The sequence below is a fragment of the Amphiprion ocellaris genome, chromosome 18 (genome assembly GCF_022539595.1).
Source record: "Amphiprion ocellaris isolate individual 3 ecotype Okinawa chromosome 18, ASM2253959v1, whole genome shotgun sequence".
Classification (NCBI taxonomy): domain Eukaryota; kingdom Metazoa; phylum Chordata; class Actinopteri; family Pomacentridae; genus Amphiprion; species Amphiprion ocellaris.
In genome coordinates this window covers 5,640,401-5,664,120 of record NC_072783.1, presented here as the reverse complement: position 1 = coordinate 5,664,120, position 23,720 = coordinate 5,640,401, and the positions used below count along the sequence as shown (strand labels likewise).

Genomic DNA, 23,720 nt, shown 5'->3' with positions numbered 1-23,720 from the left:
TAATGTAGTTAGAGTGCTGGAATTTTGCAGAACCATTCATATCTACATCTGGTCTTCAATGGTACAACCCTGCTGTGAGAGAATAATACAAACCAATTATTCAGTGGTGCAAATTTGATCAAAAATGTCCATGTTTTTTCCTAATCCAATAATCCACTAACCGTAACGGCTGAATGGTTATTTTTCCAGTGACTGGCACCAATAGGAGCTATAAAAATATCGCTACCAAGTTTCCCAACACCATGTCTCTATGTGACTATATCTGTCTTTGCCAACAAAAATCTTCGCTAAAAACATAATTTCAATTATTTTCTCATAAAGTTTGCCTGACTGGCACCATAAGGTACATTTTTAAAGCCCCTGTTGGTTACAATCACAGGAAAAACCATCTTCAATCAGCCTCTTAAGGTGAAAAATAAAGGTTTCATGGTTGGTGGAATATTGGGCTAGAATAAAACATGGAAATTTTTTGACCAAATTTGCACCATCGTATAACCGGTTTGTATTATTCTATCAAAGCAGATTTGTACCATTGAAAATCAGATGTACATATCAATGGATCTACCAATTTTCAGGACTTTAACTACATTAATTTTCAAGTTATGGCACTTCAAACATTGATTGACAGAAGAAAACGATGCAAAAATCAACATGATAGTACCTTCTTTATGAATCTTTAACTCAAAAACTAATGTTATCAATGACCCCAGATTTTACCCATGGTCACCTCAATCAATATTCAACACTTAAAAATAAATATCAGTTCAATGGAAGATGGTCAGGCATGGAGCATTTGGTGAATTGAGGTGGGATGTCCCATAAGGAAGTTGCAGCCATGTTGACATCCTTCTTCTTCTTCTATGGTTGCAGAATGGCCTGTCTCCCCTCCACATGGCAACGCAAGGCGACCACCTGAACTGTGTCCAGCTGCTTCTTCACCACGAGGTTCCCGTGGACGACGTGACCAACGACTACCTGACAGCGCTGCACGTCGCCGCCCACTGTGGACACTACAAGGTGGCGAAGGTCATCGTGGACAAGAAGGCCAATCCCAACGCCAAGGCACTGGTGAGGACGGAGACAGTCGATACTCTGCAGCTTTCCAAGTTATTATGACTGAAAAAAAGAAAACGTAACAAAAAATGCAAAAAGCAGTGGAAGGAAGATAGAGGGGCTCTTTATGTGAGAACCTCTGGAATCAATGAGTTTGTTGATCTAATGGAGAGACACAGGAAGGCCTATAGAAGCAGATTTAGACCTGACAACCATTAGGCTGTGGTTACAGCTGTATTCGCCCAAAGAAAATCAACTGAAATTGTGGATTCTCTTCAACCAATCAATTAGTTGCAGGGTAAATAATGTGATTGGATGAGAGAATGTCGACGAACCACTCGATCTGGAAACTGTGTTATAGTTGTGACTTGGGATGTTGCAAGCCCAAGTCCCAAAATCAAGATTGAAGCCTGTCATAGAAATATTAATATATCGACATCAATACAAACTTAGACTGAGGTGAAAAATATTTTAAAATGGCAGTTGTATATAGAACATGATCCACTGGGATATGTATATATTTTCCTAGTTTATTACAACCTTATTTAACATTTATCCACAGTTCTTAAGTCAGTAACCCTCATACAAGTCTCTGTCATGATGTTCCTTTACTAGCTAAACCACAATGCTGTTTACTTACTTTTTCTGGCCACTATATTACTAAATAGTAAGAGACTTCACCTAGTGGCACAACCAGGTACTACAGCTAATCTAAAATACTTGGATTGTGTATTTTCTGGGAAAATTTGTCTTGATATTTTATTTACATTTGTTATACAGAAATGTGAAAAATATCCACAATAATAGCTGTATTTAAAAGATGTTCCACTGGCAACCTTATTTAACATTTATCTACTGGCCTTACATCATTAAGCCTCATACAAGTCTCTGTCATGGTGCTCCTTTACTAGCTGAACCACAATGTAATTTAATTGCATGTAGTGTTCAATAGTATGAGGCTCCACCTGGTGATATAACCAGGTACTACAGCTAACCTAGAATACTTGGATTGTGTATTATGTATGAAAATTTATGATGATTCCTTCCATTTGTTGTCATGCAGAAATGCTGTATATAAATGATGTTCCACTGGGATATAAGAACAATTTTGTAGTTTATCCCAACCTTATTTAACATTTATCCACAGGCCTTATGCCAATAACCCTCATACAAGTGCTCCTTTACTAGCTAAACCACAATGCTGTTTACTTTCTCTGATCGCTATATTATTAAATAGTAAGAGGATCCCCCTGGTGGCACAACCAGGTACTACAGTTAATCTGGAATACTTGGATTGTGTATTATCCAGGAAAATTTGTCTTGATACCTTATTTGCATTTGTTGTTATACAGAAACAGGAAAAATATCCACAATAATAGCTGTATTTAAAAGATGGTCCACTGGCAGCCTTATTTAACATTTGTCCACTGCTATTATGCCAGTAAGCCTCATACAAGTGTCTGTCACGGTGCTCGTTTATTAGCTAACTCACAATGCAGTTTGCTTACTTCTTCTGGTTACTACAGTATTAAATAGTGAGAGGCTTTACCTGGTGGTACAAGCAGGTACTACAGCTAATCTACAATACTTGGATTGTGTGTTATCTAGGAAAATTTACTTTGATTACTTTTTTACATTTGTTGTCAGGCAGAAATGTGAAAAATATCCACAATAGCAGCTGTATATAAAAGATGTTCCACTGAGATATATGGATATTTCCCAAGTTTATTTCAGCTTTATGTATCATTAATCTACTACCCTTGTGTCATTAAGCCTCATTTAAGTCTCTGTCACAGTGTTCCTTTACTAGCTAAACAACAGTGCTGTTTATTTACATTTTCTGGCAGCTATATGATTAAACAGTAAGAGGCTGTAGCTGGTGGCACAACCAGGTACTACAGCTAATCTACAGTACCTGGATTGTGTATTATCCAGAAACATGGGATCTGATATTGGCAGATGCTCAATATTTGAAGATTTGAATCAGATTGATAGCAAAAAAAAAAACTTGATTGGGGCATGATGTAAGCAACATGTTGCAATATAAAAGAAAGCCTGAGATGAGAGTTACTCACAGATTTAATTAGTTTTACACATTAGCAGTGATAATTAAATGACAAATTCACTGCAGTCGTCCTACAAGACAGAAGAAGAACATTTTATTTATGGTAATGGTACAACGTTCAGTTCACACTTGAGCCATGTTTTACGAGTTATGGAAATGTACTAGATCCGACCTCGTAAGTACTTTAAACAAAGGAACAGCATGTTAGACTCCCAGAACATTAGGTTTACGAGGTGCATGATTGAAGAGGGACTTAAATAGTTGGATTTCAGCAGAGACTTGAGCTTCTGGCTTCTTTTCTTCTTCGCCTCCTTAATTAGCTCAAACATCATCTGTTTGTTTACAGACTTTCAATCAGATCAGCTCAGGAGCGAGAACATGGAGGGATCTAATGAAGGCAGCAGACGAGGAGAATAAATGAGACTTTAGAACCTCGGCTGCTATCTTGGCAGAAGACAAGCGTCTGTAATGGGAGCAGTCGGGGTGTGGTTAGAGCTCTGGGACTTTATAGCCAGAGAGAAAAAAGAAAGCACATGGAGAGGAAAATGAAGTCATAGGACGGAGCCAGAAACCTCAAAGCCAGGAGAGTGAAACAGGCAGGGAGGGGGGAGTGTAGAAGCTGGCCAGAGAAAAGGGAGCCGTAAAGAAAAGTGTCTATTTCAGGCCAGCGTAGTTTTTTTTTTTTTTTTTTTTATAACGACTCGATTATTTCCACACATGCTCCTCTGTTCTGCATGTAGAGACAGGAGGGAAAGTTCCCCTTTCGACTGTATTTTCCATTAGGTGCTCCAGATTCGCCTTCCACTGACTCCAGAAGCCACACACAAAGGCTTCCTGGACTGTTTTTACACTTGTGTTTGTTTTCTGTCGTAGAATGGTTTCACTCCGCTGCACATCGCCTGTAAGAAGAACCGAGTCAAGGTGATGGAGCTGCTGCTGAAGCATGGAGCGTCTATCCAGGCCGTCACCGAGGTAGGAGGACGTCTGTCTGCATGATCCTCGAGTTACTGGTGTTTCTGAGACCAAAATCTGTCCACACAATCACACTGTGGGGACACAAAACTGAATGATTGCACCTCTGCACAGATTTATTAAAAAGTTGGCATTTCAGTCACAAGGAATTTACTCAAGACTCGTCTTTAAAAGTTCTTGTGGATTTTATACCAAACAGCTGGTGTGCATGTTGCCTTCTACTAATCTGGCTAGAAGCCTGTCCTCATAAAGTAAATTAGATTACATTAAAAGTTAAAGATTTGTTTCACATCCAGGTTTGGTTATGGTTTAGTTATGGTTTAGTCTGCAGCATATTCATGTAAATCTGTGCAAAAGATGACTGGGTTTGTCTATGTGTGTCATGGAGACACTACGAGATCAGCTGTTTTTGTGTTTTTACAATTAAAAAAAAGCAGAATTTAAAGTATTACAGCTTTGATATGGAGGTAGAATACTTATAAAAATATTTACCTCCTCGGAATTTTTCTCCTTTTATTGGTTTTCAAGATTAAATCACGTAAATTGTGTCATGTCCAGTAAATCTGTCTAGAGAAGGTCATCCTCAAAAACTGAGTGGCCACCAAGACAGCTATGAGTCTTCTGAAGGAGTTACAGGAGAAAGACTAGTGAAGAAGGCCATAGAGACATGTATGACTCATTTGAAAGAGTTACAAGGAAGACTGGTAGTAAGCAAGGCCACCAAGACACCTATGACTCCTCTGAAGTAATTACAAGCAAAGCACTAGTGGGGGAGGCCACCAAGACACACATGACTTCTTTGAAGGACTTACAGGAAAGAGACTAGTTTGGATGGTCACCAAGACACCTATGACTATTCTGAAGCAGTTACAAGGTGTATTTAATGGGAACTACTTTCATTCGTGGTTAGTAAACACAGTAATCCCATCATTGGATCAACTGTATCCAGATTGATGAGTTTTTAAATGATTTATTGTCTGCAGTGGAGCTCAGTGGATCAAAGAAACAACATTTAACAGGATCAGGATTCACAGACGATAGATGGTCAATTTATTGTTTGTTTTTTATGGTGTTTGTATTGGTAAGAAAACCAGAAAAACACAACTCATCTTTTGTCAAGACATTTTGAACAGGCAACCGTTCAGTTTGTGGACGACGTTAGTTTTTATAGATCGTATAATGAGGAGAGGGAGTTGGTTTGTTGGTTTTGTTGGTTTGTTGGTTTTGTTGGGTTTGTTGGTTTTCTTGGTTTGTTGGTTTGTTGGTTTTGTTGGCTTTGTTGGCTTTCTTGGTGTGTTTGTTTGTTTGTTGGTGTGTTGGTGTGTTGGTTTTGTTGACTCCAACGTTTAATAAACTGATAAACTTGTTTCTATCCATCCTCTCCTTCAGTCCGGTCTGACTCCCATCCATGTGGCAGCGTTTATGGGACACGATAACATCGTCCACCAGCTGATCAACCACGGGGCGTCACCCAACACCAGCAATGTGGTGAGTTCCCCAAACTCCTCGTGGTGCTTTCTTCTTTGTGTTTTCATTCTTGTCCTGCTGGTGATAAATCTGTGATTATTTATCCTTCATAGATGCAAAAACTCAACATAAGATGGCATTTAGTCCTAAAATGTGCAGTACTGGGACACAGATAAGCTCAATATTCATGTATTCAGGGTCTGTACATCAGGATAAATCTGAAGTTTTTCTATTTATTTCACGTTATAAATCTAATGTTTTATTTATCTGAACTTTTCCTCCTTTTAGAGCCTCTACTCTCTGTCCTGTGTTTATGTTTCAGATGTCAAAGAAATGTTAACAGCATTAGTAAAAGGATTTAATTCTCCTGTAAACTTCTCAGATTGTTTACTTCAGATCATTTACCAGTAACAGTAAGTGATTAATTACAGATATAATTTATTTTGTGGCTTTATGGAGACGTCCAACCTGCTGTAGCCGCTCTACTAAAAGGTGTAATAGCTTATAGTCCCCAAAATTAGTTTGACTTCAAGCAGCAGCTGTAGTAGTAAAATGCTGCTTATTTTACACATTAATGACCAATTTTAGCTGTCCAGTAGTGTCATGTCTTATATGTCAGTTAAAAAGGATGTTTTTTTGAGGAAAGAATGTTTTTGATACCTCATTGTAATCTATACTACTGCAGTAGATGCAGAATTGGGTTTTCATCATTGAGTTGTCATACTACAACTTTACTGTTCAAACTTATTATAACTTATTTTTAGCTACAGTCAAACATTGTACAAGAATAAAATACTTTTAGTAAAAATGTGGATTTACAAAAAATGTTTTGGAGTCAGCATGTAACTTAATACTTCATTTTCAGTGATTTTTCTACTTAAAATATTTAAATTAATTGTAAATTGTTAGAAAAAACTACAGATAAAGACTGTAAACACTAAATAAAATCTTTCATTTTTTTACAGTTTAAACCAGAAATCCTAATGAATCATCTTGTTGTTCTCACTGCTCTCATAGTTTTTAGCTATTCCAGGTAAAAACTATAAAATCCCACAGACGGCTCTCTACCTGCTCATATCTAACCATCACCATCTTGATCTTCTGAAACAGGATGTGACTGAAGATTTGAGAGTGTATCATAGCAACCTGTTAATAAAATGGACCATAATTTACAAATATAGTGAAGGGGATTTAAAACTAATGATTGAGAGCACAAACTCCTTAGAAAAAATGGTTATGAAGGTAATAAATCAAGTAAGAAATAGGATAAGTTTATCATAGACGTCTACACAATCCGACGCCTTTATTTAACCAGATAGGCGCCCCCTGCTGGCTGTGAGAGAGAATGCAGGTTTCACTTTTCAGACCTGGAGATCACGTCCGCCTATTTTGTGTTTGTTCTTTTCACATTTAACCTGTTAAAAAAAAAAAAAATGCTTTTTTTCTGTAATTATTGTGTGTAATATAACAAAAGAGGGAAAAACTGCAAAATAAGAGTTAAAATAATTTTACCATTTTTGATTCTTTATTGTACGTAATTAATTGCTCACATTAGAGCAAATATCTGTAAAATAATTATATTTTTAATCAGGTTTAATTACAGTTATAATTGGTTTGAATTTGTGGTCAAATGTAAAAAAAAAAATCATAAAACTAATTACTATTTGTAAAAATAAACCTTTCTGATGTGGGCATTTTTCAGAGTGTTGGTCTTTTTTTAACAGTCAGCATTTAATTTAAAGCTTCATTTTCTGTGATTTTACTAATCTCTAATTTAACAAAATTTTAAAAATCTGTAAAAAAAAAAAAAAAAAAACTGCAAAAAATCCATAATATATGTAATTTATTTTTAACTTCTTTAAATACAGTAAAATTGTGCAATTTTACAAACATTGGACAAGAATAAAATAATATTTTAAAAAATGCAAAAAAATTTTAAATGTGTTTTGACTTTTAATGTAGTGTCAACAATAAATTGATATTTAATTTTCTGTGGCTGTGCTGGTTATAATCTCTGATTTAACAAAATTTAAAAAATCTGGAAAGTAACTGTAAATTGTTGAAAATCTATGGATAAAAACTGTAAAAACTTTCATTTTTTTACAGTTTAAACCAAAAATCCAATTGCATCATCTGTTGTTTTATAGGTTTTTCTCCATTTACATGAAGGAACAATACTAACTTCATTTTTAGTATGTTTCTATCCTCGTATTACAACTTTAGACATTTTCCTGCAAACATTCTGAGGCCTAGAAAGTGACTAAATGTGTGAGTAATTCCTCCTGAACCTCTGATTGGTTCAGACGGCAGTAAAACATGTTTAGGAGGAGAGGAGGCTGTTAACGCCACATGTTAGTATGAAGACGATGTAATATTCTGCTGTTGTACGACTGTAGAGCTACATTTAGCCGACAGAGAACAGAGATAGTTGTCTGAAAGAGGAGGCAGAGAGGAGCTGAGTAAACAGACGAGGGGGAAGAAAGAAAGAAAGAGGGGAAAGAGTGCAGCTCAGTCGACTCTTTAACCCCAAACTATTTGGTCGCCCACACCGAGTCTGTGGCCAGGTTACCGTAGAAACGGAGCATTATGGGACGTCATTATGGTGAGATGGGTGTGGACAGTGAAGGGGGTCCCTCTTCTTTCTTTTCTTTCTCTTTCTCTTTGTAGGAGTCGTATGCCGGCTGTGTTTGGGTTCGTGTGTGTTTCCATGCCGGGTTCTGACTCTGGAATAAAGTTTCTGTTGTGTTTTTACTGCAGAGGGGGGAGACGGCGCTCCACATGGCAGCCAGGGCAGGACAGTCCAACGTGGTCCGGTATCTGGTCCAGAACGGAGCCCGGGTCGATGCCAAGGCCAAGGTAGGCCATGGTTTCTACCTGTGTGTCTGTTTCTAGTGGGTTTAATGGAGTCTGAGTGAGCGGTTGTGTCTAATTACAGAAGAAATGCAGTTAATACTGTAGGAGAAATACTAAACGGCTTCATTCAAACCAGATTTGGAACAAAGTACTTTAACCCTTTAAGACCTACCGCTATGTCATCCACCGGAACATATTCTTACACTTTTAAAGACTGAAGCGGAATTTTTTGGAGTATTTGATAGACAGACAGACAGACAGACAGACAGGTTAGTAACCAGATCAACGTTAACAATTTTAAAATCTATAGAAATAGTAATTGTATTAAAAGTTAATATACAATTTTTACACATTTGAAGATACCATGATTTAAAGTGATTTTGATGGGTAGTAAGACAACCGTTGTATTAAACTACCTGAGGTCCATTAGGCATTCTACAATCACATTGACCCCCCTGACCACTGAGTGATGAGTTCTACAGTCTGATGTGGGACTAAAGAATTCTCTGACTGATCACAGTCCTGAGGATGCTGGGTGTTGTCCAGGATGGAGAGAATCTTCTCCAGGGTCCTTCTCTCTGCTGCTGAGACCAGAGAGTCCAGCTCTGTCCCACCACTGAGACAGTTCTCCTCACCAGTCCGTCCAGTTGTGCAGCGTCCCTCTTTTCATGCTTCCTCCCAACAAACTACAGCATAAAAGAGAACACTGGACATGACAGACTGGTAGAACATCAGCAGCAGGTTCTTGCAGATGATAAAGGACCCCAGTCTCCTCAGGAAGTACAGGCGGCTCTGTCCTTTCCTGTAGATGCTGTCCGTGTTGTCTGACCAGTCCAGTTTATTGTCCAGCTGCAGTCCCAGGTACTTATAGGTCCTGACCACCTCCATGTCCATGCCCCCGATGGAAACGTGCTGGAGATGGGGTCTATTCCTCCTGAAGTCCACCACCATCTCCTTGTTTCTGGAGGTGTTCAGCTGCACCATCCCAGGAAGTCCTCCACCAGGCCCCTGTACTCCCCCTCCTGTCCAACAATCACAGTATCGTCTGAGTACTTCTGCATGTGGCAGAGCTCAGACTCGTACTGGAAGTCAGATGTGTTGAGCATGAACAGAACAGTGCCCTGTAGCGCCCCCTGCTGCTGATCGCAGTGTCCGATGTGCAGCCGCCCAGTCTGACTGTTTTTCTTGGTTTTGTGCTCCAGGACGACCAGACTCCGCTGCACATCTCCAGCCGTCTGGGTAAACCCGACATCGTGCTCCAGCTGCTGGCTAACGGAGCGTATCCGGACGCCACCACCAGCTCCGGCTACACCCCGTTACACCTGGCAGCCCGGGAGGGTCACCGAGACATCGCTGCTGCTCTGCTGGACCAAGGAGCCAGTCTGGGCATCACCACCAAGGTAAACGCCAGTAGAAGTTATCACCACCAAGGTAAACACCAGTAGAAGTTATCACCACCAAGGTAAACACCAGTAGAAGTTATCACCACCAAGGTAAACACCAGTAGAAGTTATCACCACCAAGGTAAACACCAGTAGAAGTTATCACCACCAAGGTAAACACCAGTAGAAGTTATCATCACCAAGGTAAACACCAGTAGAAGTTATCACCACCAAGGTAAACGCCAGTAGAAGTTATCACCACCAAGGTAAACGCCAGTAGAAGTTATCACCACCAAGGTAAACGCCAGTAGAAGTTATCACCACCAAGGTAAACATCAGTAGAAGTTATCACCACCAAGGTAAACACCAGTAGGAGAAGTTATCATCACCAAGGTAAACATCAGTAGAAGTTATCACCACCAAGGTAAACACCAGTAGGAGAAGTTATCATCACCAAGGTAAACATCAGTAGAAGTTATCATCACCAAGGTAAACATCAGTAGAAGTTATCATCACCAAGGTAAACACCAGTAGGAGAAGTTATCATCACCAAGGTAAACATCAGTACAAGTTATCACCACCAAGGTAAACACCAGTAGGAGAAGTTATCATCACCAAGGTAAACATCAGTACAAGTTATCACCACCAAGGTAAACACCAGTAGGAGAAGTTATCACCACCAAGGTAAACACCAGTAGAAGTTATCACCACCAAGGTAAACACCAGTAGAAGTTATCATCACCAAGGTAAACACCAGTAGGAGAAGTTATCATCACCAAGGTAAACACTAGATAGACCAACACTAGAAGAAGCTTTAATGTTGGCTGGTTGAACACAGACATTTCAGGAACATAATCTGCTCCAGAAACCACAATGAGGCCTTATTACTGGACATAATGAGGAGTTTGTATACATGGTGCTGCTTCTGTGGAACATATGAATGCATGATGGCTGCAGGCCTGCTATAAACGACTGGAGGAACAGTTGGGTCATGAAGTTTGAGAATAAGAGTCTAGAAAATGGTGTTTGCTGGAGGAGCTGCTGGTTCGGCTCGGTTTCCTCTGAGTATTGCTCATTTCAGAGCATCAGTTTAAACCGTAATGGAGCGTTTTATTGTCCTCAGATGGAGGAAAAGCCTCCAAGTCCTTAATATGGTTCCAGGTAATTTCTCACCGTGTCTGGATGTACCAATGGGCTGCTCTTGTTGCTTTTATTTTAATCTTTTCATGATGTTTTCATGTGATATCAGCCAGAAGCAAATTGAATCTACAACAGTTATGTGACTGTAATGAACTAATAGAAGGAAAAATGCAGGAAAAACTCAGATGCAAGGCCTCATTATCTCACTAATTATCTACAATCAACTGTTGAGGAACATCTTTAGATCATCCAAACTGTTAAACTATTCGTCCTGGTTCTGTTTGCTGTTTTTTCCCTCACGGCTAAAGAATCTGATGCAGCTCACATCAGATCTCCACCCAGAGCGTTTGTGTTTTATCATTTCTAAGCAGCACGTAATCGGTTCTCCATGTTGTCATGACAAAAGCCTGCAAATGACTCAGTTATTAAACACACATGGGTTCATGGAGCAGCCATGTAGGGAGGAGAAGTCGTAGAACAGCAACCGACGACTAACTGAAGGGCTGTTTTTAACATATGGTTGTTAACTTCATACTTTCAAACATTTAACATATCAAGAAGACATAACAATACAAACATATACCCTTAAATAATAACAATTAAATAATAATTAGATAATAAACAAAATACTTGCAAATGAACAAATAGATTGACATGATGTTAAAAACCTGTTTGTCTAAAAAACAATGTAAAACCAGGACCCAAACAGTCTAAAACCAGAACACAACCAGTCTAGAACCAGGACACAACCAGTGTAAAACCAAGACACAACCAGTCTAGAACCAGGAGACAGCTAGTCTAGAACCAGAACGTAACCAGTCTAGAACCAAGACACAACCAGTCTAAAACCAAGACAACTGGTCTAGAACCAGGACACAACCAGTCTAGAACCAAGACACAATCAGTCTAGAACCAGGACACAACCAGTCTAGAACCAAGACACAATCAGTCTAGAACCAGGACACAACCAGTCTAAAACCAGGAGATAACCAGTCTAGAACCAGGACACAACCAGTCTAAAACCAGGACACAACCAGTTTAAAACCAGGACACAACCGGTCTAGAACCAGGACACAATCGGTCTAGAACCAAGACACAACCAGTCTAAAACCAAGACACAACCAGTCTAGAACCAGGACACAACCAGTGTAAAACCAAGACACAACCAGTCTAGAACCAAGACACAACCAGTCTAAAACCAAGACATAACTAGTCTAGAACCAAGACACAACCAGTCTAGAACCAAGACACAACCAATCTAGAACCAAGACACAACTAGTCTAGAACCAGGAGACAGCTAGTCTAGAACCAGAACGTAACCAATCTAAAACCAAGACACAACCAGTGTAGAACCAGGAGATAATTTTGACCCTTAGAAAAGGGGAGTGCACAGGAAGTTCAGACCACAGGAGTGTTAAACGAGTTGCTTTCCTTTTAACTGCAGTTTTTTTTTTTTTAGTTAAACAACCTTTTATATTGAATTTTCTGTAATATTGTGGCGTTATTGTGTGTTTTTATTCCAGAAGGGCTTCACTCCTTTGCACGTTGCAGCAAAATACGGAAAGCTGGAAGTGGCCAACCTGCTGCTGCAGAAAAACGCTCCACCTGACGCTGCCGGGAAGGTAAAACATGTTGAATTTTATTTAATAAAACCTGCACAGAACCACCTCAGTTTAGCAGCTTCTCACAGTTCACCTCTTCACTTTAAATCTGAGTCTAACCTGTGTGTTCAGAGTGGACTAACTCCACTGCATGTGGCGGCGCACTACGATAACCAGAAGGTGGCGCTGCTGCTGCTCAACCAGGGGGCCTCACCGCACGCTGCTGCAAAGGTAAGAGGTTCAATCCAGCGTTGCTTTAATGCATTAATGCACCAAAACGCTGCTCCCCGTTTGGCTGGAGGTGGAAACAGGTTGACCTACTTTCAGTCACCCACAGTTTTACAGCAACGGCATCAAATGAAGAGGAGCCGACAGGACGCTGAGGAGGCGACAAATCTCTGAACAGAAATCACGTCTTTCACATGTTAAGAGGATGAAGCTGTCTGGAATAGTCAGAAGAATAACTGGAAGAAAATGCAGAGTTGGGTTAGACGAACCTGCTAATGTTAATATTGTAATTTAATATCAAAATTTGTATCTTTATGCAAAAAATACATATAAGAGCATCAATATTAGAGCAAATGAACTAACAGGGATGCAGTTAATCAAAAGAATCGTACCTAGTTTTAAACCAAAATCTGCATTTCTTTAATCTCCAGATGAATTAAATATTCCACAGTACACTAAATTCACTCCACCTGCAGCTTTATTAGCCCAAATGAAATAAAAATCAACTTTAAACACTAATATTTGCAGCATATATAATCAATTGAACCTGATTATTTTGTGCTAAAAATATATACTAAAAAATGTGTTATTCTACTGAGCTCTGGAGATGCAGCTAAATAGATTTTGTTAGCGCTGGATGGAGCTAAGCTAGCTGTTTCCCTTTATTTCCTGTCTTGATGCTAAGCTAAGCTACTTCTTTCCTGATTTTATCCTAATATTTGACACTTTACTATAATTGCGGTATTGATCTTTTCATCAAATTCTCTTCAAGAAGGCAAATAAATGTGTTTCCAAACAAGTAAAACTGTCACATAAAGGAATGATCTGGTCACTGTACCGTTATTTAAGGTCAAATAAGTCACATCAAAATGTTTCTCATATGATTTTACTATAAATTTACGTTAGACACATTTAGCCTTTTGTTAAGTCACAACCAGGTGTAACTTTTTGTAAATTTGACATGAGATTCGGTTCTATTTGGATTTGGTTGGGTGTGAGTGGATGATCTTGGTGTTCTTTGATAATCTCGTCTTCTTCTGCCTCCAGAACGGCTACACTCCGCTGCACATCGCGGCCAAGAAGAACCAGATGGAGATCACGACCACGCTGCTGGAGTACGGCGCCTCCACCAACACGGTGACCCGGCAGGGCATCACGCCGCTGCACCTGGCGGCGCAGGAGGGCAACGTGGACATCGTGACGCTGCTGCTGGCTCGAGACGCTCCCATCAACACGAGCAACAAGGTGACACCAAACCGCCTCTACTGCTGCTGTTTCCTCTTTTTATAGTGTTTGGATCTCACTGGGAGGTTTTAAATGCGTGTTTAGCAGCCAGAGCCTTCATTTTATTGAAAAAAATCACAGTGTTTTCATCCCAGACGATCACTTCTTTCAGCTTTCTGTCCCTTGTGATTCATCATCACAGTGCCAAACCTGTCATCATGCCCTAAATAGCTGTATTTTAGTTTTTAGTTTAGTTTTTAGCTGCATTTTTCTATCCCTTTTTGTTTATTCAAGTGTATCTCTGTCTGTATCCTCAGTCTGGTCTGACTCCGCTCCACCTGGCCGCCCAGGAGGATAAAGTCAACGTTGCCGAGGTTTTAGTCAACCATGGAGCAACTATCGACCCGGAGACCAAGGTAATGGTGCTGTTTTCTTGTCTTAGAGTGAAAAAAGGCAAATATTCACCTCTGAAATGTGAGGATTTGTGTCTGTCCATCTTTTATCCTGCCATAAATTAAATATATTTGAGGTTTGGACTTTGGGCCTGGCCTCAGTGCCACAGTGTGGTTGTTAGCACCTCCATTAGCATTAGCATCGTTAGCACCTCCATGGTGGTGACAGCAGGGACCATGGCCACTCTGGAATATCAGATCTGATAGGTCAAGTTAATTCAGTGAACCTCTCTTGTCCAAGTTTCAGTGAATGGAACTTTGGTTTCAAGCTGCTAATGAAAGTGGCATGACTGTAACGGCTATGTGTAGCAGCAGCATCCATCTGAGGTTAAATCGTTAAATCGTCTAAGTGCAGTGATTGTTCCTCAAGTGATTGTCGTATAAAGACGCATGTACCTAGATATAACTCCAACATGAAGACAAAGATCACTACAAGCAACTCCATGACACTGCACATAACCGCAAACATACCATCCTCACAATGAAGCATGGTGGTGACAGTATCATGATGTGAAACATGGTGGTGGTAGCATCATGATGTGAAACATGGTGGTGGCAGCATCATGATGTGAAACGTGGTGGCAGCATCATGATGTGAAACATGGTGGTGGCAGCATCATGATGTGAAACATGGTGGTGGTAGCATCATGATGTGAAACATGGTGGTGGCAGCATCATGATGTGAAACATGGTGGTGGCAGCATCATGATGTGAAACATGGTGGTGGCAGCATCATGATGTGAAACATGGTGGTGGTAGCATCATGATGTGAAACATGGTGGTGGCAGCATCATGATGTGAAGCATGGTGGTGGCGGTATCATGATGTGAAACGTGGTGGTAGCATCATGATGTGAAACATGGTGGTGGTAGCATCATGATGTGAAACATGGTGGTGGCAGCATCATGATGTGAAGCATGGTGGTGACAGTATCATGATGTGAAACATGGTGGTGGTAGCATCATGATGTGAAACATGGTGGTGGCAGCATCATGATGTGAAGCATGGTGGTGACAGTATCATGATGTGAAACATGGTGGTGGTAGCATCATGATGTGAAACATGGTGGTGGTAGCATCATGATGTGAAACATGGTGGTGGTAGCATCATGATGTGAAACATGGTGGTGGTAGCATCATGATGTGAAACATGGTGGTGACAGTATCATGATGTGAAGCATGGTGGTGGCAGCATCATGATGTGAAGCATGGTGGTGACAGCATCATGATGTGAAGCATGGTGGTGACAGTATCATGATGTGAAACATGGTGGTGGTAGCATCATGATGTGAAACATGGTGGTGGGAGCATCATGATGTGAAACATGGTGGTGGCAGTATCATGATGTGAAGCCTGGTGGTGGCAGCATCATGATGTGCAGCATGGTGGTGGCAGCATCATGATGTGAAGCATGGTGGTGGCAGCATCATGATGTGAAGCATGGTGGTGGCAGCATCATGATGTGAAGCACGGTGGTGGCAGCATCATGATGTGAAGCACGGTGGTGGCAGCATCATGATGTGAAACACGGTGGTGGTAGCATCATGATGTGAAACACGGTGGTGGCAGCATCATGATGTGAAACATGGTGGTGGGAGCATCATGATGTGAAGCACGGTGGTGGCAGCATCATGATGTGCAGCATGGTGGTGGCAGCATCATGATGTGAAACACGGTGGTGGCAGCATCTTGATGTGAAGCATGGTGGTGGCAGCATCATGATGTGAAGCACGGTGGTGGCAGCATCATGATGTGCAGCATGGTGGTGGCAGCATCATGATGTGAAGCATGGTGGTGGCAGCATCATGATGTGAAGCATGGTGGTGGCAGCATCATGATGTGCAGCATGGTGGTGGCAGCATCATGATGTGAAGCATGGTGGTGGCAGCATCATGATGTGAAGCATGGTGGTGGCAGCATCATGATGTGCAGCATGGTGGTGACAGCATCATGATGTGAAGCATGGTGGTGGCAGCATCATGATGTGCAGCATGGTGGTGGCAGCATCATGATGTGAAACACGGTGGTGGCAGCATCTTGATGTGAAGCATGGTGGTGGCAGCATCATGATGTGAAGCACGGTGGTGGCAGCATCATGATGTGCAGCATGGTGGTGGCAGCATCATGATGTGAAGCATGGTGGTGGCAGCATCATGATGTGAAGCATGGTGGTGGCAGCATCATGATGTGCAGCATGGTGGTGGCAGCATCATGATGTGAAACACGGTGGTGGCAGCATCTTGATGTGAAGCATGGTGGTGGCAGCATCATGATGTGAAGCACGGTGGTGGCAGCATCATGATGTGCAGCATGGTGGTGGCAGCATCATGATGTGAAGCATGGTGGTGGCAGCATCATGATGTGAAGCATGGTGGTGGCAGCATCATGATGTGCAGCATGGTGGTGGCAGCATCATGATGTGAAGCATGGTGGTGGCAGCATCATGATGTGCAGCATGGTGGTGGCAGCATCATGAGGTGAAGCACGGTGGTGGCAGCATCATGATGTGAAACTAAACTAGGATTCAATGTTGTGCAGCAACAAAAAGGGAAAAGTTGCAAAACTTCCTTAAGTAAAGGTTGAGTTGTGTGGATACTGGGGCAGATAATTTATAGATGTCACATTTAAATAAATATAAATTAATCAAACATTTTCTCAGACCTTCTTTCCTGCTCGTCATATTGAAATAAAACACGTTCCAGTTGTGCATCTTGTATTTAATCTATTTCCTCTGTGTACCCAGCTGGGATACACTCCCCTCCATGTGGCCTGTCACTATGGCAACGTGAAGATGGTCAACTTCCTGCTGAAGAATCAGGCGAAGGTCAACAGTAAGACCAAGGTCAGCGTTGGCACAGATCCTCCTACAGTTTCTACTCTCTGTAGGACTCTGGGTGTGCATGTAGGTGGTGTTCATGTGTGTTTGTGAGTATTTTCTAACGTTTGGTGTGTTTTCTCCTCCTCTACAGAACGGTTACACTCCTCTCCACCAGGCCGCCCAGCAGGGACACACTCACATCATCAACCTGCTGCTGCATCACGGAGCGTCGCCCAACGAGCTCACGGCCGTCAGTAGACTCTGAGAAAACTGTCAAAATAAGCACTCCACATGTTTAACGTCTCCAAATTACACTCAGATATCAGATTCATCATGTCATTGATTATTCTAGTTTTATTTCACTCAGCCTGTTTATTTTCTGTTTTTATCCAGAATGGGAACAGCGCTCTGTCCATCGCCAGGAGACTGGGATACATCTCTGTAGTCGACACTCTGAAGGTGGTAACGGAAGAAACTGTGACCACTCAGGTTGGTCTGGAACTGTCTTTTAATTTTTACATTTCACAGTAGTTTTTGTATTGTTTTTCAAATATGTTTTGACACAGTTGTATACTTTTACTTTTCTGTGCCACCTGGTGAAATATTCTGGATTTACTGCAGCTTTTCTCAGTTTGACTCTTTGTTTTGCAGCCAAATTTAATTTTTTTCAACTGAAACTTAACAAAAACTGTCTTGTTTTGTCTGAAACTCAAAGATATTCAGTTTACCATCACAAAGGAGGACAGAAAGCAGAAAATAATCACATTTAAAGAGCTGGAATCAACAAAGTTTGACTTGATTACTTAAAAAAAGAAGCTCAGATTGGAGAATCAATTGTCAAAATCAATAGGGATAATTCAGTGGTGATTCTTAATTGAAATAATGTGATTCATTTTAATAATGTACAGCTAATTGCTTAATTGTCTTACTGCTGCAGCTCCAGCTAAAAACATTATTTTAATTTAATTTACTAATTTTCCTCCCTTTTCTATATGTCTATATTTGTATATATTTATAATTATAGTAAATAAAATTATTTCAATATTGTTGTAATTATTGAAATAATTATCATTGTGAGATGTATATTTATTTCTATTTATTTCTGTTTTTTTCTTTTTCTCCAGCTGTTATTTTGAGCAAAGTCCCGCCCACAGCTGACTCTGATTGGTTACACATCAGGAGTAACAGCCAATCAGCAGTGAGGGATAAATTTTAAAAAGTTCCTTTTAATTTATCATGTAAAATATAAATGATCAAAGGCAGCAAATGTCCCAAAGTAGACAGTAAATCCCCAAATAGTGATTTCTACTCACATTTAACCTTATTTCTTATAGAAAATGAGCTTTTCTCTCCAATTTCAGATCTTCTGCTGCAGCAACAACCTGTTTTCTTGCTTTAAAAAGTTTGTTTTTCAACACATTAGTGCTGGATTTGTCTCCTCGTGGTTATTTAATAGAGCTGTAATAATTAGTTTAAACTATTTTCATAATCAGTTAATCAATTTGACTCATTTTTTAGGAAACAAAGTGTCAACTCTCTGATTTTAGCTTCTTAAATGTGAATATTTTCATTTTTTCCCTCATTTATGACAGTAAATTGAACATCTTTGAGTTTTCATTTGTATCTTAGGTGTTGAAACAATAATTGATATTTTTCATCATATTCTGACATTTTACAAACCAAAAAGCTGATTGTATGTTTAAGAAAATAATCAACACATTACTTAACTATGAACTATTACTATAACTAAAAATATATCTATTTATATTTCAAGAACTAATAACCATGTATTGCTAGTTATAGTCCTTGTCACTTATAAAATAAAACCTAATTTTCTTGGTAAGAGCTAACATTACAACTAATAAAAATAATAAGAAAATGACACAAAAAATACATTTATATAATCCTGTACAGCATTTACACACTAAATAATCATAAATAAACACAAACTTGCAAAAAAATGCTCAAATTAAATCTTTAAAATGTTTATTGGTGTGAAACATCTGCAGGAAGTTTAAAATTTTAGAAATTGACCACCAGAAATTCAAAATAAACACAGATTGTTGCATAAAGTGGATTATTATTATTATTATTATTATTATTATTATTATTATTATTATTATTATTATTATCATTATTATTATTATTATTAATATTATTATTATTGTTCTTGCAGGTTGGATTAGGTGAAGTCAGGCTTTTAATTTGAAAGGTTACAGTAAAACCCCACCATTTTTTGTCTGTTTTTGGTTGTACATAAAGTTAACTGAACTGAAGTTGGAAATTGACTCACATAATTCAGTTTTTAATGAATAGTTTGTGTTTGTTTCGACAGACTGTGATGGAGAAACACAAGATGAACGTTCCAGAGACGATGAACGAGGTGCTGGACATGTCCGACGACGAAGGTGAGGCTTCATGTTACTGATTATTAATGTTTACGTGTGACTTTTAATAATCATAAAAAGACCAACCAGAGTCTGTAAACCAGCAGCTTGACTCACCACTGGGTGGAACTGGAGCTGCGTCCTCGTCGCCAGATTCCCCTTTTGTTGTTGTTGTTGTCAAGGAAACCCATGTTTAGTTGTTGTTGCTCCTGACTAATGTCCATCATTAACCCTCTGAACCCCAAACCCACATCTGAGTCTCATGTTATTTATAAAAATCAACAATATTACTCCATTTATCAGAGCCAGAAACAGTAAAAACAGAAAGAATCATCAGATTTGTTGGAAAATTGAACCAAATCTAAGCTTAAAATAATTTTATTCTACATGTCTCGTTTAAAAATTTGCCAAAAATAAACAATTTGTGTTAAACACATTCTGTAAAAAACTAAAAATTCAGCGCTCTTTAGTGAAACTGACGAGTCCCTGTGGTGATGTAGAGAGCCTTGGAATAAAAAAATAAAATAAAACGAAGATCCTGCAGTAAACAGTGAACATCTGGCAGCGACAGTGCAAGAAAAATATGTTAAGAATGATTAGAAACAGCAAAATTCTGACATATTTAGTTGTTGTTGCTGCAACCTAATGTCTATCATTAACCCTCTGAACCACAAACCTACAATTGAAAGGCAGTTTATGTACAAAAAATCACCAAAATGACACCATTTATCAGAGCCAGAAACTGTAAAAACAGAAAGAAACATTGGACCAAGCTTAAAATCACAGTATTTCACTAAAAATCGCTTTATTCTACATATTTCATTTAAAAAATTTCCAAAAATGAATAATTTGTGTTCAACACATTCTGTAAAAAACTGAAAATTCAGCGCTCTGTAGTGAAACTGAGGAATCATGGCTGACTCAGCTGTGATGATTAGTCCTGTGACAACAATTCAGGAACTTCAGCTGAACTGCAGGCAGTGTTTACACAGACGGACACGGAAAACTAATTAAAAACATAAATAGTAAAACATGTAGAGACACTGTGTGTTTTCCAGTATTAGTAAAAAAAAAATGTCAAACATGTTGATAACAAGTTTTTTCAGTTTTTAGTAAATAAACTCAGAAAAAAATATTAGAAAAAGTTGTAATTTTCGTTTTTAATTTTTTATGATTTACAGCATTATAACTTTGTTCAGCTACACAGAAGATATTTTTTGGATTTCTCTACTTCTAGTTCTGGTTGTTCTGTTTTAATTGAGGTGCAGGACTTTAGATTGCAGTGAAAAATGAGCCCACAGTGAAGAAAACCAACCAGAAACTGTTGAGGGGTTCAGAGGGTCAAAGGGAGAATTTAAACTGCAGTATTTTACATTAATGTGGATTTTGTGGCTCTTATTGTTGAGCTAACTTTGTATTCTTTACCTCTGATTTGGGGAAACTGAGTTGAGCAGAGAAAGCATTTTTTTTCACATTTTATTTTAGTCCTTTCAAGTGTTTCTTTCCACAAATTAAACCCAATTAAACACAGAAATCAGCCGTCTGGAACGGACATTTTTTAAACTGCGTTGGGGATTTACATTCAGGATACTTAGCGGCTGACGTTTCCATGGATACGTTATCGTGGATATATAATATTCGTCTACCTTCTTCCAGTTTGTTTCCATTTTTTGATCAAACTTTGACTGTGGAGATGGAGGCAGAAAGACATGAGGACGTCCTGGAAGCTGGTCGTGTTTCTAAAGTCGCTGAGGATGAAATCTGTTCCTGCAAACGGTGGAACCTGTTGATGACAAACTGGGAAAATCTCCTCGTGTCCGTGGATGAAGAGGAATCAAACTGGAACTACGACTGACGCATCCTGGAGATTTTATTTTACCTGGAAAAGACCAAGAGCTCAGTAAAAGTCAGAAAAATGTCTGTTCCAGGAGGATAATTTCTGTGTTTAGCTTCCATCAGACTGAAAACAAACTTTAACCCTCGTGTCGTCCTGCGGGTCAAATTGATACGTTTTAAATTTGAAAATGCGGGAAAAAATTTGTTTTTTATGTTCACATTTTCAATATTTTGGGGAAATTTTTGAACATCTTTTGGTGGAAAAAAAAATGTTTCTTTAAGAACATTCACATAAAAATCAACCAAAATCCAGTGAATTTCGCTGGATTTTGGTTGATTTTTATGCGAATGTTCTTAAAGAAAATATTAGAAGTTTTACTGATATATATGTAATCACTTTAGATATTTTTAGGATTTCACAAGAATTTTCTTGCCAAATTTGGGGCATTTTTTTAAAATTAAACTTTTAAGGAATTATTGGAATTTTCTTCCTGAAGGTTTTGCAAATTTTCAGAAATTTGGGGAATTTTTTTGCTGAATTTTTTGGATTTTTTTCAGACAAGGAAACAATATTTTTTGGTGCCGGTAAATGAGGACAACAGGAGGGTTAAAGAAGTTGGAATGAATTCATCCAAAACCTTTTAAAGCCTCATTACAGCCAGAATTCTCCTTCAGCTTTCATCATTTACCATGATGATGTGATTTAAGCATTTATTTATCTAAAATACACATTAATCCATTTCATTTCACTCTTCCTTTGCTTCTGTTTTTGTTGTAAATATGATTTCTGTCTTGTTTTTTGGTTCCTCTAACTCTGTCCTCCATCCCAAACTCCCAGTCTGTAGAGCCAATGCTCCTGAAATCATCACTGAGGACTATTTTTCTGATGTGGAAGAAGGTATTTTTTCATTTTTACACATTTATTTTGCTTCTTTTTAACCCTTTCTGTGTGCTTTCTTCTAAACATTCCATTCTCTTTTGTTTTCCTGTTAACCCTACCGCAGTGGGTCCAGATTATACTGATTTTATTCGACTTAAACCAGTAAAATAAGATAAATTTTCTCCCCTGGGGGCTTTAAAATGGTTTTCTCTGCATGTTTTAGTGTGTAAACACTCCTGGCTGCCTGTTGCCTCCTTTTCGATTCGCTCACGCAGCGTTTTTGTGTTTTTCATGCATCGAAGTGCTGAGAATTAAGCGTTTTTTCTTCTTTTTTTCTGCTTGGTTTCCGTGGCAACCGGCCCTGTACACGCCGCCGTCTAGTGTCTGTAACAGATTTTCTTTTTTTCAGCGTCACACTCGACCTCCTTTGTGTTCGAAGGGCTTATTTTCGGCGACGCTTTCTATTGTAGTTTCACACATTCAGGCCAAAGTGTGTGTGTGTGTGTGTGTGTGTGTGTGTGTGTGTGTGTGTGTGTGTGTGTGTGTGTGTGTGTGTGTGTGTGTGTGTGTGTGTGTGTGTGTGTGTGTGTGTGTGTGTGTGTGTGTGTGTGTGTGTGTGTGTGTGTGTGTGTGTGTGTGTGTGTGTGTGTGTGTGTGTGTGAACCAGGAATTGATATATTGGTGTTTTTCAGTCAATAGTTAGCTTCGTTACAGCTCGGTTCTTCCTGCCCTCTGGCGTTTTTCTGCACCGATGGTTAAAAAAAAAGGGTCGACTTTCATATTTTTCATATGAATCTTGTAGTTTTTATCGCTGCTAAATGTCAGAAATCCACATTTCTTCAACGCAGTTCAGTGGTTTTATCTGCATGTGGACATCAGGAGGCTAGCAGGCGTGCTTTTCTTCTGCTGCTGTCATTTATGGTTTATTTAGCGCAGTTTAAATGTAACATAGATCTCCAGAAATGATGGAATATGAGGTGTGATGCAAAGGTTCAGAGACTGTGACTGTATAAAGCAGATCTGGTTTAAATTTGTTCGCCAACCCCGTTGAAAAAGTCTCTTTGTGCAGCGATACTCTGCTCCCAGTGCTCCTGCAACACTAAAAGTTCTGTTGCAAAAATACGTGAAGCACCGTGTGAACTGAATTTTCTAAATTGTGTCAAAACAACAAATTGAATTTCATTTTAGGCACGAAATAGAAGTCAGAGGGACACAAATCTGGTGGTTTAGGGTAGTAATTTACCAAAATAAGGCACATAATCACAACGCCATATTTGAAAAGCAGTTTATTTATAAAAATCACCCAAATTACAGCATTTATCAGAGCCAGAAACAGTTAAAGCAGAAAGAATCATACCAATTT

At 39.2% G+C, this 23,720-nt stretch overlaps 1 protein-coding gene across 46 annotated transcripts in view; it reads left to right on the top strand.

Moving 5' to 3' along the window:
• LOC111586477 (ankyrin-3-like) overlaps nt 1-23,720 on the top strand; it is a 230,685-nt gene that overhangs the window by 132,777 nt on the left and 74,188 nt on the right. For 38 of the 46 annotated variants that reach the window (XM_055004246.1, XM_055004249.1, XM_055004243.1 and 35 more), the window contains 14 exons: nt 871-1,068; nt 3,992-4,090; nt 5,480-5,578; nt 8,315-8,413; nt 9,613-9,810; nt 12,456-12,554; nt 12,666-12,764; nt 13,809-14,006; nt 14,303-14,401; nt 17,180-17,278; nt 17,406-17,504; nt 17,648-17,743; nt 19,590-19,662; nt 22,316-22,375. In XM_055004246.1, the coding sequence (XP_054860221.1) occupies nt 871-1,068; nt 3,992-4,090; nt 5,480-5,578; nt 8,315-8,413; nt 9,613-9,810; nt 12,456-12,554; nt 12,666-12,764; nt 13,809-14,006; nt 14,303-14,401; nt 17,180-17,278; nt 17,406-17,504; nt 17,648-17,743; nt 19,590-19,662; nt 22,316-22,375 (1,615 nt within the window). The remainder of the gene's footprint in view (nt 1-870; nt 1,069-3,991; nt 4,091-5,479; nt 5,579-8,314; nt 8,414-9,612; nt 9,811-12,455; nt 12,555-12,665; nt 12,765-13,808; nt 14,007-14,302; nt 14,402-17,179; nt 17,279-17,405; nt 17,505-17,647; nt 17,744-19,589; nt 19,663-22,315; nt 22,376-23,720) is intronic. The other 8 variants (XM_055004250.1, XM_055004248.1, XM_055004244.1 and 5 more) reach the window with 1 other exon arrangement.